General features: G+C 45.7%; 1 protein-coding gene across 1 annotated transcript; it reads left to right on the forward strand.

The window, feature by feature from the left end:
• The first annotated feature begins 4,805 nt into the window (after positions 1–4,805).
• On the forward strand, positions 4,806–12,757 carry LOC111070036 (45 kDa calcium-binding protein). The gene is made up of 3 exons (XM_022360332.2): positions 4,806–5,962; positions 11,914–12,598; positions 12,656–12,757. The coding sequence occupies exons 1-3, from the start codon at positions 5,442–5,444 to the stop codon at positions 12,728–12,730; spliced, it is 1,281 nt and encodes a 426-aa protein (XP_022216024.2). The 5' UTR covers positions 4,806–5,441; the 3' UTR covers positions 12,731–12,757.
• Positions 12,758–13,212: the final 455 nt, after the last annotated feature.

The raw sequence follows: 13,212 nt of genomic DNA on the forward strand, positions 1-13,212 counted from the left end.
GTAAAATGTTAACAAACTCTTTTGCCTAATTGGCATAAATTGTGGGTGGCAATGGCAGCTTCCCAATGGGTTGCTCCACCCACTTTTCTGCCTGCTTCAACTCGAGTTCATTAAAAAGTTAAATTAAATCTATCAGCACAGGCCGCCCTCGCCCATTATCATCAGAGTTTACCCTCCTCCAGTTATAAGTAATCCCTTCCAATCATCGTTATGATCACGATCATTATTGGTGGCTGCTCATCAAATCGCTTCGAGTTTTAATTGAAATGTCAGAGTCTCTCTCTCTCTCTTGAAAGTTGTTATGGCCAAAAAATTGAAATGAATTTTCCTATGCATATTTTATGGAATTTTGTTGCTGCCTCTGCTGCCGTTGCTTCCACCCCCAGAAAGGGGTTTTCTGTTTTTTCTGGACAGCACTCAGCGGAGGATTTAGCTAACGTTCAATTAGAGTGGGAGACAAATGGATAGTTGGACAGTTATGCAGACTGTTGTTGTCTGTGTGAATTGCTCTTATAATTAATAGAATTGATTTGGCCATCGATGGCTGGATGGATGTACATTTCGGTATGGCTTATTCTGTGTTAACTGAAATAGATATTGAGTGGAGAGCAATTCATAAATGGCTAATTATAATTGCTGGCTCAAACCGAAGCGTATTATGGCTGAGAAGTTCCGAGAGGATTCACGGGCAGGGAATGGAATTGGAATGGAAATAATTACGAGTATTATGCTCTTCTATCGCAGTCCCTGCAAACATTAAAAATGAATTGAAATGCATCGAAACTTCTTCCATAAATTCAAACAAGCTGCCACAGAATCCTTTGAATCTTTTCAGCTACTGATGCCACATAAACCTTCGGGGGTATTCCATCATAGATGGAGAGCAGAGCAATCCCCTACCCCTCCCCTCCCCTGTGGAGCACACATTCCTGATCTATTTGTTGTTGTTGGTGCTGCTGCTCGAACTGCATTCCTCTTGTGGCACAAACAATCACTCGCATCAAACTGTTATCCTTTCCCCTTAGCCCACAGCCAGAACTATTCGCCAATTCCCAACTCAACTGGCCAATAAGCACCCCCCCTGCCCACTCTGCTGCTGCTGCTGCTCAAACAAACGATGGATCCATCAATGGGAGAGGAGAGCAAACATTCCATCATCATCATCTTTATCATCGTTTTGTAATGTGCAGCAGGAATCGAGGAGGAATTTTTATCAGCTCGTTCTGCTCTGTCCCGTTCCCAGCGGAGGAGGATGGAAGAGGAGAGTGGAAGATGGAGAAGCTTTTGCCAAATCAAATCTTTAAACTTGTGCAGGCAGCGAGAGCTTATCGCTGCCAGCCTCCCTCCTCAGGCAGAAGTTTTTGACCCCCCTTCAGATGTCCACAACCCGTTGGCAGAGTTCCCTCTGCATTTGCTGCTGCCCTGCCCCCTCTTTGCTGCCCTTCTCTGATGTCCCTTCTATCTTCTGCCACTTGTCTGCCAATAGTTTTGCAATAAAGTTTAACGCATTTTTATACCCCGTAGCAGAGTCGAGTGTGTAGGGCATATTGTTTCTATGGAGATTTTACAATGCAAAGGAATATTATTTAGCAGATATTTTGCCAACATATTCCATCAATCAATTGTCAATCATTTTGTGTATTTATTTTAGTGAATATTTAGTGAAAATTAAAATTAAGACTTAAGTATAAATTGGAGTCATCTTTGGACACTTTTCTTCATCAAATAAATGGAGTTTTATGTCCAAATCTTTTATGGATATTCTCACTGAAATCTCTCTGAAAGCCAACAACTTTGTTTGGATAAAAAAAAGAGCTGAAATCTTGGACTTTCAATGGGGTTTTTGTTAGCTGCATTCCCAGCTAATTTCAGACACTTTAAGGGATAAGGGATAAGGAGTATCTTTAAGTACGAATACCCTGCCCATAGCCTTCCCACTTTGTGTCAACTTTCTTTTCGTTTTTTTTTTGTTGGCCCCAATCCCCTCCCGTTTTTTTCCTCATGCACTTTTTGCTACATCATCGATTTTTATTGAAATTGACACTATCTATGGAGCGGAGAGGCGTTGGCGGGCGTGAATCTTTATAACAATCTCCGGTGCTGGCAGAGGGACACTTTTAATGAGCAGCCATTCCAGCCGAGGCGTATCCATTCGCTGGCAGAGTCGAGGGGTGCCACGAAAGTACTTTACAAAGTTGCTAATTGGATTTGATTTGGCGAGATATGAACATAAATTTGATTAAAAAAGAAATCTTTCTAGCTGTGTGGCACCATTTTCGTTTCTCTGTGACACTCTCTCGTTCTCTCTCCCTCTCTCTTTGTCGCTCTTTGTCGCTCTCTTGCTGTCTCCCTCTGTGTGTTCCGCTTTTTCAGTTTTTCATTAAGGTTGCACAGAAAATTTCATTAAAAATTTATTACCAACTTTTTGTTGCCTCTCTCTCTCTCTCTGTGTGTGTGTTTGTGTGTGTGTCGCTGTGCGTGAAGGTTCCCTTTCTTGGCCATCTGTTTTTTGTTGGGGAGCAGCTAATAAAACAAGCGACTCAGAGAGTGAGAGAGAGTGCAGAGAGAACGAGGGACCAGTTAATAAAAAACTGAAAAAAAGGAAATGGACAAACAGTAAAAGTGGTGGCCAAAATGCTCTTGGCCAACACAAAACAATGCTCGCCATCTCGCACTTGGGCGGGCAGCAGCAGCAGCAGCTGCGACTCACTCGCTTATGAGTGTATCTCTGTATTTTTATCTCCCGCTTCGAATCTGAATCTGAATCCGAACATGAATCCGAGTGTTTGAAAAGATGCTCAACTGGTTTTTTGTTAGCCATAATAAAGGCCAGGCCAACAGCCAGAAGTGGCAGCGCAGCGCAGCAGCAGACAGGCGAAAACAAAAGTAAACGACGCGAAACAAAAGCGTTAAAAAGTGTGGCAACAGCAGCAACAACAAGTGGGGGCATCGTAAAACACAAACACACACGAGAACGGAATGGCTTGGCTCTGGAAGTAGGGGAAACACTTCCATATATGTATGGTTCAACATATTCAGAAATCCGAATTGAGTCAGTAAGTCAAATCGAATTCCAGCTGCGATTGCCATACAAGGAAGGAGAATCCATTCAGAGAAGCAGCAGAAAGGGTACAGTACAGGGAATCCATTCGTAGACTGTGGAAGGGTTCTAGGGAGGGGGAGAGAGAGGAGCAGGCGAAATGTTAATGCATTCAGTGAGCATTCATCTGGGGAGAACATGTATAAATATCTGATTAAATTATGCTTACTTATGGCGCGGGAAGTTCTGCGGGCAAATGCAGGGACAAACCAATTCCGCAATTCCGTGTTGAGTGGCTTGCAGTTCGGTGGAAATTTTCCATTTGCTTTACTCAATTAATGGTCGGTCTGCAGGGGTAAATAAATAAATGTGGGGGCTGGGTTGGGGGTGTGCTCGTCGCCCACCAATGCTGCAATGTCAAGTTCCTGTTCCCTGAGAGGCATCAATGGAAAGGCTTTAAATATGAAATGTTGTAAAATAGCAGATGGGAGATTTCAATCTGCGAATTTATATATTGTTTGAGATCTCTTTGGCAGATCTTTGGCATATATTTCCAGGGCGGCATCATGCTCTTGTTGTTTGCTGTAAAGGAACATAAATCTTAGACCCAAGAAACAGAATAAAGGCTCTCTTTTTATTAACAACTTTATTAATGAAAAGCCAGGAAACTTCATTAAATTCCCCCACCAACTCTGATTCCCTCCGCCATTTATGTAGCCGCATAAATGCTCTGCGGAACAAATGTTGGAATTTTATGTGTGAGCTTTCAAAACGAAGTACCCATGGCCTAGTCGCAGTCCCAGTGCCCCTGCCCCTCCCTACTCTGAACTCTCATCTCATCTGCTGATCTCATTTACGACTCTCGTTTTAGTGCTTTCCATTATGTAAGTCATTAGCTTGGCCTCAATTTAATGGCCGATTCGGAATCTCGTACTTCAATAATGAAATGAGCAAAAAAGTGTGCAATTTATGGGGCTGGGAATGGGGTTGGGAATGGGGCTGGGGGATTTTCTAATTCGCTCGTTGGCTGCTTAATGACTGAATCCCCTTTTCGCACTGCCGCTGGATGTGGCTGGCCCCGAGAGGTCCCTTGGGAGGTCATTCAAGTGAGCAAAGAGCTTCTGTGGGGGGTTAATTAATAAGTTTGCGGTGGGCATGCGGCGGGGGGTGGGAGTGGGAGTGGGCTGAAGGTGGACCACTTGAATGCAAAACAGAAATTCTTGAGTGAAGTGGACAGTGCCACTAAAGCAAAGGCTCTGGGCTCACAGGTCGCCATTAAATATCACAAGGGTTGCGGCTATCCTTTGGCCTGAAAGTGCATTTAAAAAGGGGCAACTTTGAGTGGAGGAAGGCTGCTGTACAGCACAGGGGAGATAAGAGTTTTGCTAACGGAAGGCACTCCAAAGGGTTGTCAAAGCTGTCAAAGGCTCCAAGCTCTGGACACCCAATTGATCCTCTGATCTGATCCCATAACTTTAATCTAAATTATTTGCTCTCAAACAATTTCCTCAACTTTTTATTCATGGTACATCCATTTTATTCTTTTCACAGCTGCAGCAGCCCAGCATCAGCCCCAGCCCCAGCATCAGCCCCAGCCCCAGCATCAGCATCATGTTTAATGGAAACGATGCCTGTAACAATCATGTAAACTTGGCATAAAAAAGAGCAGCAGCAACACACAAAAGACAACAGCAAAGAGACACAGAAGAGACTGCCATGAAGAGCAGGAATAACGGAAATGGGAATGGCAATGAGAACCAGAAGCAGAACCAGAAGCAGTCCGAGAACCACAACGAGCAGCGTGCGAGTGGCAATAACACATCAAATTGGTATTAGAACTTGTTACAGTTAGTACCTCGACCAGCCCCCCATATGCGCCATACTTAAAGTGGGCGTGGCCACACACAGTGCGGTACAAATTGGTAGAGACAGAGACACCGAAACCCACACAGCCCGAGAACTGGCAGCCATCATCATCCTTGTCCCTGTCCCTGTCGCTGTCGCTGGGATGCAGCATAAAAGTCAATTAATGTACAATTACAACAACGCAGATAGGAGCTACTGAAAGGCAGGAAGAAAGCAGAGAGGGAGCACAGAACGGAGAGCGGAGCGCGGAAAGCGGAGAGGGTTTGTGTGTGGAAATTACAGCAAATTACACGCAACGAGAGGGTGAAGCGGCGAGGAAGAGGAAAGAGGGTGAAGCGGCAAAGGTTCCAAGTTGGAGCACAAAACCGCGTGGACCGAGGAGGCACTGGAACTGGTGGAGGAGGAGCAGCAGCAGCTGGTTCCATCAACGCCCTCCCCAGTCCGTCGACATTGCCATCCATTGTCCAGCCAGAGCAGAGGAGGCGGAGAAGGAGGAGGAGGAGACGGAGGCAACTACGGTGGAGGCTCCTACAAAATGACTTTCGTTAACAAGCTGAGCAAAAGCTTCCGCTGGCTTCGTTGCTCGACATTGTGCGCAATTTTGTTTTATATGTTCTTCATTGGCCTGATATTGCACAGCACCAGCCACAAGCTGCAGCAGCACCAGCAACAACAACAGGAGAAGCAACAGCAGCAGCAGCAGCCGCAGCAGAAGGACCAAAAGGACCCAGGAAGCAGTCACAGCAGCAGCAGCAGCAGCAGCACTACTGGTGGTGCTGCCCAAGAGGCTGCTGCTGCTGCTGCCGAGGCTAAATTGGCGCCCAATGTGGGCCATAATAGCCGAAGCCGGCAGCAGCAGCAACTCTCCCCCGAGGAATCAGCCAACAAACATTTGGCCAGCACCAAGGAGAAAGTGCAAGGAGCAGAAGGAGGCGCCGCCACGGGGACACGGTCAGCGGCTTTGTCCGCCAGCAAATCCCCTAACCAGCCACAAACAGTTATTTTGGCGGCCAGCAATGTGAACGAGAAGCAAATACTCGCAAAAGCTTTCAAACGGTAAGCCAAGCTGTGGGGGGTGGGTGGTTGATATGGTGGCGGGGATTCTGATTATTTGGCGCGCAGCTTCTTTATTGTTACGCATAACGATGTTGCCTGTGGCATCGGCATCGGCAGCCCCTGCACTCCCCAGAGAAGGAGCAAAGGACTCCCCAAACACCACAAGAGAGTAGGGAGGTCGGAGGTCGTCTCCCTTTGCCACACGGCCAGCCGGCCAGCCATAACTCTATGTACGACAAATTGTGGAAATTAGTGGCCAACAGCCAGTCGGAATCCGCAATTCGTAATTGATGGATGTACATGTTGTTGGCAGCAGTAGAGCGGAGGAGCATGATTGAATCAATAAAGCCACAGAGCGACCGAGACCGAGACCAAGACAGCGACACAGACAGACACAGAGGCAGACACAGAGGCAGAGATTTGTTGTCTCTGATGAGTTTGATTTGTTCCGAGCAATCAGAGGATAATCGAATTACCAAGATAATAAACATTGATTGGGTGGGGTGGGGTGGGGTGGGGGCACATACTAAAACGAGATTAAAGAGATCCAAAAAGGAGAGAGAGGGGGAGAACCAAAGCAAGTGAGAGTGAAAACAGACTTATGAAAAGTCTTTAAATTTCTATGAAATTCAATTATATTTTGGGCATAATTTAAAGAGCTTTCCACAGCCCTGCCATGCCCCGCTCTGCCCTGCCTGGGCAGGCAGGGAGGAAACTCTGTTGATTTCCATCCGGCTGACTTGCACAATTCCCCTAATTACTTTAACTATATAAAACGTTCTGGCCGGCTACTCCGCTCTCTCCGCACAAGCGATTAGGCAATTGGGCAATTACTTGGCCACACTAGAGGTCGTAATAGATTCTTTTCACAGGGGTTTGGGGGGCAGGGTGCAGGGTGCAGCGCCCCCTAAAAGTTTACCCAGTCATGGTCGTGTCTTGGGCTAAAATTGCAATTTGATGCTGTGCTTCTGGGATGCTTGTGGGTGTAATCAGGCAGTCAAAAGTGCCAGAAATTTCTGGCCAGAAATTTCACAAAAAGCCAAAAGGAAAACAAGCAAAAACTTGAGGTGTTGAAAAGGAGTTTTGGCAGTGAAAATTGCAGGTACATTCCAAGAGTGAAACGAAATCAAACTGTCACTGCAATTTCACATTTATTTGACTCTCGTTTTTCGGCCCCCACCAACCACAAAAGTTTTTTGGTCAAAAGTTTCGTTTTGTAGCAAAAAATAAACCAAAAAAAAAAATAAGACAGTTTGGTAAACTCATTTCAGTTGCAGTTCAATAAATAATAAAATGGGAAGACTTGCCAGGGGACTCGTTTGATTCTGGTACGCCCAAGCAGTGGCCTCGAGGATTGGCAGCGCCTACACGGATATTGCTGTTTGTTCTGCTGTCAACTAATGAGAATTTATGCTGGTTCAATTAGGTTTCACACGCAAAATGGATACCAAAGGCACAATTTATGGCCACCCACTTTCTGCACTTTCCGTTTGAGCAGTGCATCTGCTTGATTGCTTTCGGCTTAGGGCCATCTCACAGCCACAGCCAGAGCCAGAGCCAGAGCAAGTCTCTTTCCCTTTCCGATTCGAACGCAAAAAGAGAGTGTTGCAGAGCACCTACAGCGTTTCCCACAACATTTACGAGTATGATAGCCATCTAAGGGCCAGCCAAAGCTGTCCATCACCAGAGCATTCACTGTGCAGCGAGCGCCTCAGGCATGAGAGCACAGCAAATGAAAGCTAATGCCACGCCATGGCCATGCTTCCTGCTTCCTGCTCTTCAGGGCATATCACACTTTCAAAGTGTGGCCAAGCGTGTACGCATTTGGCGTTTACATTTGTATTTGTATTTGTGTTTGTGTTTGTATTTGCGTTTGTATTTGCACATGTTTCTGTGTGTGTGTGTGCATTTGAGTTTTATTAATATTTGATAAAGGATAAAACGTAAAACCATCGACAGACAGACAGACAGACACTCTCATGGGGAAAGGCCGAACATTCATTCCATTTCGAATATCTATTCTAATAAAATTTAAAAAAAAACATTTTCAGGCATTCAATTTCGTATCACAAATCAAATTAAATTCCATACGAATATAACAATTAAAGGGCAACAGGGAAATGCACTACACTAAATGTTCGCTTCACATTTTGGCAACTTTCAGGCAAGTCCCGAGGGGTTTTTGGGCTGGGGGATTTCTGTGTGAATTATGTGGTGCTGGCCCACTTGTCGCCTTGGCATTAAACTGCAATTAAACTGACCAGAAAATGTTGTGATAATTGCGTTGCTGTCTGAAATTAATAGCCATCATTTTGTGGAGGCTCCGTGTGCCCCGCCCCTGTTCCCTGTCTCCCTCGCTTCCTGGCATATAAATTCCATTTTAATAATGCGGTTGACAATGGGCTGTTGAGGAGCAGGGGAGTGCAGTGCAGGCCATGTGCCATGTGCGAGCTCGCTGTCCTGTCTATTTTTAGGAGCAATTAAATTTTATCTGCCATGGAAACTGCAACTGTCGCCTCGCCTGCCGCGTTGAAAGGGGGTCGAGAGGCGGAGAGGACATTGTTATAAATTTTAATTGTGAACGGCACTTCGCTTCCACTACACCTCTCTCTGTCTCTCTGTTAGCTTCGCCGTTCTGTGCACTGTCACATGGCAGTTCCAATCTCATTCCATATGCATGACCAATCCAATCGGATCCGATCCCATTCCGATCCAGCCCACTGAGGCGTGCTAATGTCCTGTGTCCAATGCTGACTTTTGCCTCCAATTAGGCATGCCATGCCCTCCAAACGCCCTCTGCCCTTCCCATCTTCCCACCTTGCTGCCCCGCCATTGCATTGATTGGACACTGCGCTAAAATGGCGCACTTCCTTTTTCCGCTGCCGCTGCCGCCGCACAAAAGTATGCAACAAACTTTCGGCTAAAACTTTGCACGCAACACGCGGCCCGGCCAAAGTTTTCTTTCTTTAGAAAATTGTGGGAAAATGTACAGAGAGTTGGCTGGTTAGTTGATATTCAGTTCATTTTATACTGAACATAATATATGATGTGTTCGGGCAGAGTAATTAATAAACGGGGAGCACAAAATAATTTTTGAATGATTTCTTTTGTCTTAAGTTGAAAGGAGAAATACGGTGTTTCTATAGAAATACGGTAAATTCAAGTATATTAAAACCCCTCTAATATGCATTGAGTTTAAATTGAAATTTCTGTATTTTAATGCCAAAATAAAATGCATTTTTCCCCCAACCCAAAATCCACTTTAAAATTTTAACAACTTTTAAAGGCAACAATTTGCATTATTTCAATTTAAACTCTGACCAAGAGAAGTGACAAAAGAGTAGGAAGAGACCAAAAAGTGTGGAGAGAGAGAGGCAGTAAAAGGAGACACAAAGAGAGAGAGAGAGAGAGGGAGAGATAGGTAGCAAAAAGAATTGCATGGATAAATCCGAATCTGAATAACATGAATATGTACTCCAGCTGTGTGTCGTGTATCCATCTGCCCATCAAATAATAGTTTTATGCACCACTCAAAAAGCTTCTTCTATGGCTCCGTATGATCCTGTAGGCCAAGTCCTCAGACACAGGCACCCAGCACACTGCAGGGGCGGGCAATCTCTGTGGAACTGTGGCAGCAAGCAAGCAATTGGCCAACTTCAGTGCTACCGCAGGCTTATGCAAAATGCACTTTGCGCTTTGTAACAAATCCCCACCCCACCCCGCCTGGATGCCTGGATCCCTTGGCTCCTGGGGATAAGGAAAGGGACCTCCCTGCTTAGGGCTTGAGAGGACAACCGTGTACTTCCTTTTTTCCTGGTCTAGGCGAAGCTCCTTTTCCGAAAAGCTTCAAATGCACAAAAATGTACGAATGAAAAAGTTCGTTCTCGTTTTCGTTTCCGTTTGTGTTTGTTCCCTTTGCCAGAGATACCCTTGCCAGAAGGTATTTCTAATTTTACATGCAAAAAGGGTTCTGTAGAAGGTTCACGAAGCGAAGGGCAACAGGGTCTTTGTGTGGCTAGTCTTTGCATTTGCCACATTTATTGAATCCTCTTTGAATGAAGTTTGTGGAGTATTTAAACATTACAGCATAAATATGTATGTGGATTTATGTGTGCGAAAATGGTTAATAGTTTTATTTTGTTCTTCCTTTTGTTGTGTTATTCAGGGACTATGAGTGGGGCAGACTATGGCTTAGCATGGTTCAATCGATGAGTAGTGTGGGTTGGTTTATTGCTTCTTTTTCAACATCTCTTCCTGTTGCTCTTTCGACTGTTCCTTTTCGTTGGGCGATGGCCTCTTCCTTTGGCCTCTTGGCTGCGAAGGAGCAGGTGGTTCACCTCTTTCGACACGATCCAGTTCTAAATTGATTAGCCTTATTTGTTCCAGGTCGTACTCGTGCCAATCTCTTGTTTCCCCATCCATTTTGGTGAATTAAATTCAATTTTTAGTAGGGAATTTTTGAAAAGATATTTTCCGTTCTGTTTTTTAAATGAATCTAATGTTTGGAGTGGCTTTGGTGATTTGATTTTAGACAGCAAAAAATCGATCCACATGCTGCTTGGTTATAAAAATATTCGCATAATTTTTATAGAGGCGGCTTCGTGCTGAAAGAGTATCTAAAACCAGTCTTTTCCATGGTTTTTTTTTCTTTTTTGTTGGTGGGTTGGGGGAGGGGTTCACTTTCTTGCACGTACCAAAGATGCCAAAGAAAGAAACGCAAAGCGAACCAAAACTTTGTTTTTATATTCGAGGATTTGCTTGCTCTCTTTTTTTTTTCCTACATTCTTTGCCTCGCTGCTGCTCTTTCGCCCCCTCCCCTGATCTGTGTCTGTGTGTGTCGCTGCCCCGCTTTGATCCAACCGAGCAAACGACCGCAAACGTTTCTCATATACATTTCAGCCAAAGAAGCAAAACGAGAAGAGGCGACCAAGAACGTGACCAAGCGAAGAATTAAGCGACGGAGAGAGAAAAGTTTCGAGAGCCAAGAGCAGAGGAGTCACGAGTAGGTGGGTGGCAGTGCTGCAACAGAGGCAGCAGCAGAGGCAACTTAAAATCGTTTTAGTTGCAACTTTATTTATTTATCAACTATATGCTAATGAAACCACTGTGCTATGGCTGTGGTGGTTGGTTGTTGCTGCCTCCTGCACAACAGCCACAGACACAGACATTGCTGGGGTATGCTGCTGCTGCTGCCTCTGCCACTTCCACTGCCATTGCCGCTTCCTTTTCCGTTGTGTCCTTACGCACACACACACACACACACAGACACAATCACAAACACAAACAATGTTCCAGGCGGAAACCGCGCAATCTCCACCTTCTCTCCCACTCCCATTCCTACTCCCACTCCCATTCCTACTCCCACTGCTCCTTCTCCTACTCCTCTTTGCTCCTGCTCCCCCATACTTGCTGATTATTCTGGCGGTTAGATGGCTTTGGCTTTAACCAAGGCACATTGCAGAGCAGGTAAAGCTACCTGGGCACCCTGCAAGTCCCTTTGGGCAGTGCCAAACCCTGCTGTCGAGTGTGCCTTGCCTAGCTGCTGCTCCGCCAGTGAGAGCAGCTTTAATGCCTGACACCTGTTTTGGGCATTCGCACTTCATTGCCATTGCCAGGGCGGGGGAGTGACAGCCAGGGACAGCCTGTGGGCTTGAGAAATCATTAGACAGCTGTCATATGCAGTCTGCGGTGGCAGGTAGCAGAGCCCGGCAGAGGAGCAGCCGCAGAGGATGAAGAACCAGCCACAGGACAAGTGTGTGCAACAGGGATTTGAAACCGAAATGCCTCGGGGCCATGCCTTGGGGGCACTTAATGTATAATGTACATTTGATTAGTGCCCCCCTTCAAGTCACTTAAATCTCGAAATTATCTAACAAATACTCGTGTGTGGCAGCATCAGAATTAAGAACAGAATTTAGCACTCATTTCTCATCTCATTCTTCGCTTTGCAGAGCTGATCGCAATCATGATGGACGCCTGTCCATCCAGGAGCTGGGCCAGTACATAAATCGCCGCATTGTGGAGCACATCGATGAGGCGATTATGAACAATGTGCGCGAGTTCCGGCGCGTGGACACTGGACCCGCCGATGGGCTGATCACCTGGGACGAGTACCATCGCTTCTTTCTGCGGGAGCACGGCATGACGGAGGCGGACATCGATGAGCACGATGAGATCAGGCACACGGCACTGAATCGACGGGCGCGCGAGGATATGATGCGGGACAAGGCCCGCTGGTCGGAGGCGGCACGCACCGATCTCTTCACGCTGACCATCGATGAGTATCTGAGCTTCAGGCACCCGGAATCGAGTGTGTCCAATCTGCTGGAGCTGGTGGACGATCTGCTGCGGCAGTTCGATCAGGATGGCGACGATCAGCTGACGCTGGAGGAGTTCTCCGATCTGAATGTGGACGATGATGATGACCTGCTGCGCAAGTCGCTGATCTCCAAGACGCTGGTGGAGCGACGGGCCGAGTTCAAGCGGATCATTGACAAGAATCACGACGGCAAGGCGGATCGGGGCGAGCTGCTGTACTATGTGAACCCGAAGACGCCGCGATATGCCCTCCAGGAGGCGGCCACATTGTTCAGTCTCTGCGACGAGAATAAGGATGAGCTGCTGACGCTCAAGGAGGTGGGTCCCTAGATTTAATTTAATCGGGAACAAATTCTTTAATGCTCTTTCCTTTAGATGACTGACAATGCTGAGATATTTCTGCAATCCAAGATGATCGACACGGCAAACAGTTTTCACACTGAATTCTGAATTAATTTCATTACTGGCACACACACACATCCCCCCCCCCTTCAGTCCTTTAGCCCCTCAATCCTGGTACCCTTTGAGCATTTATAGTGATATTAATTTGTAAGTTGTTCATTCGGTAGCTTTCGACCATCTTTCAGTTTTAACATAAATACATATATGAATATCCTTCAAGATCAGATCAGAAATGAATACTCGTAAGTTGTACGTCGAAAATCATTTACCGTGTGATTTTTCAATAATTAAAACATAAGAAATGCAAGGCAACAAAATGAATAATAATAATAAATCCAACACAAAATACTCCACACTATAAAAATAAAAAAATAAATATACGTAATTTTATGAAACTCCAGGCACAAGTGTTTTTCTTTAATTGGGAAAAGTCTTAAACAGAGCTACTTAAACCTCAAGATAAATCACAGTCAGTTGTGCTTAGGGGGACAAATCTGAGCCATTAATTTAGATTCTCTTCTCTACCCGCT

The sequence above is a fragment of the Drosophila obscura genome, unplaced genomic scaffold, assembly GCF_018151105.1.
Source record: "Drosophila obscura isolate BZ-5 IFL unplaced genomic scaffold, ASM1815110v1 contig_4, whole genome shotgun sequence".
Lineage (NCBI taxonomy): Eukaryota > Metazoa > Arthropoda > Insecta > Diptera > Drosophilidae > Drosophila > Drosophila obscura.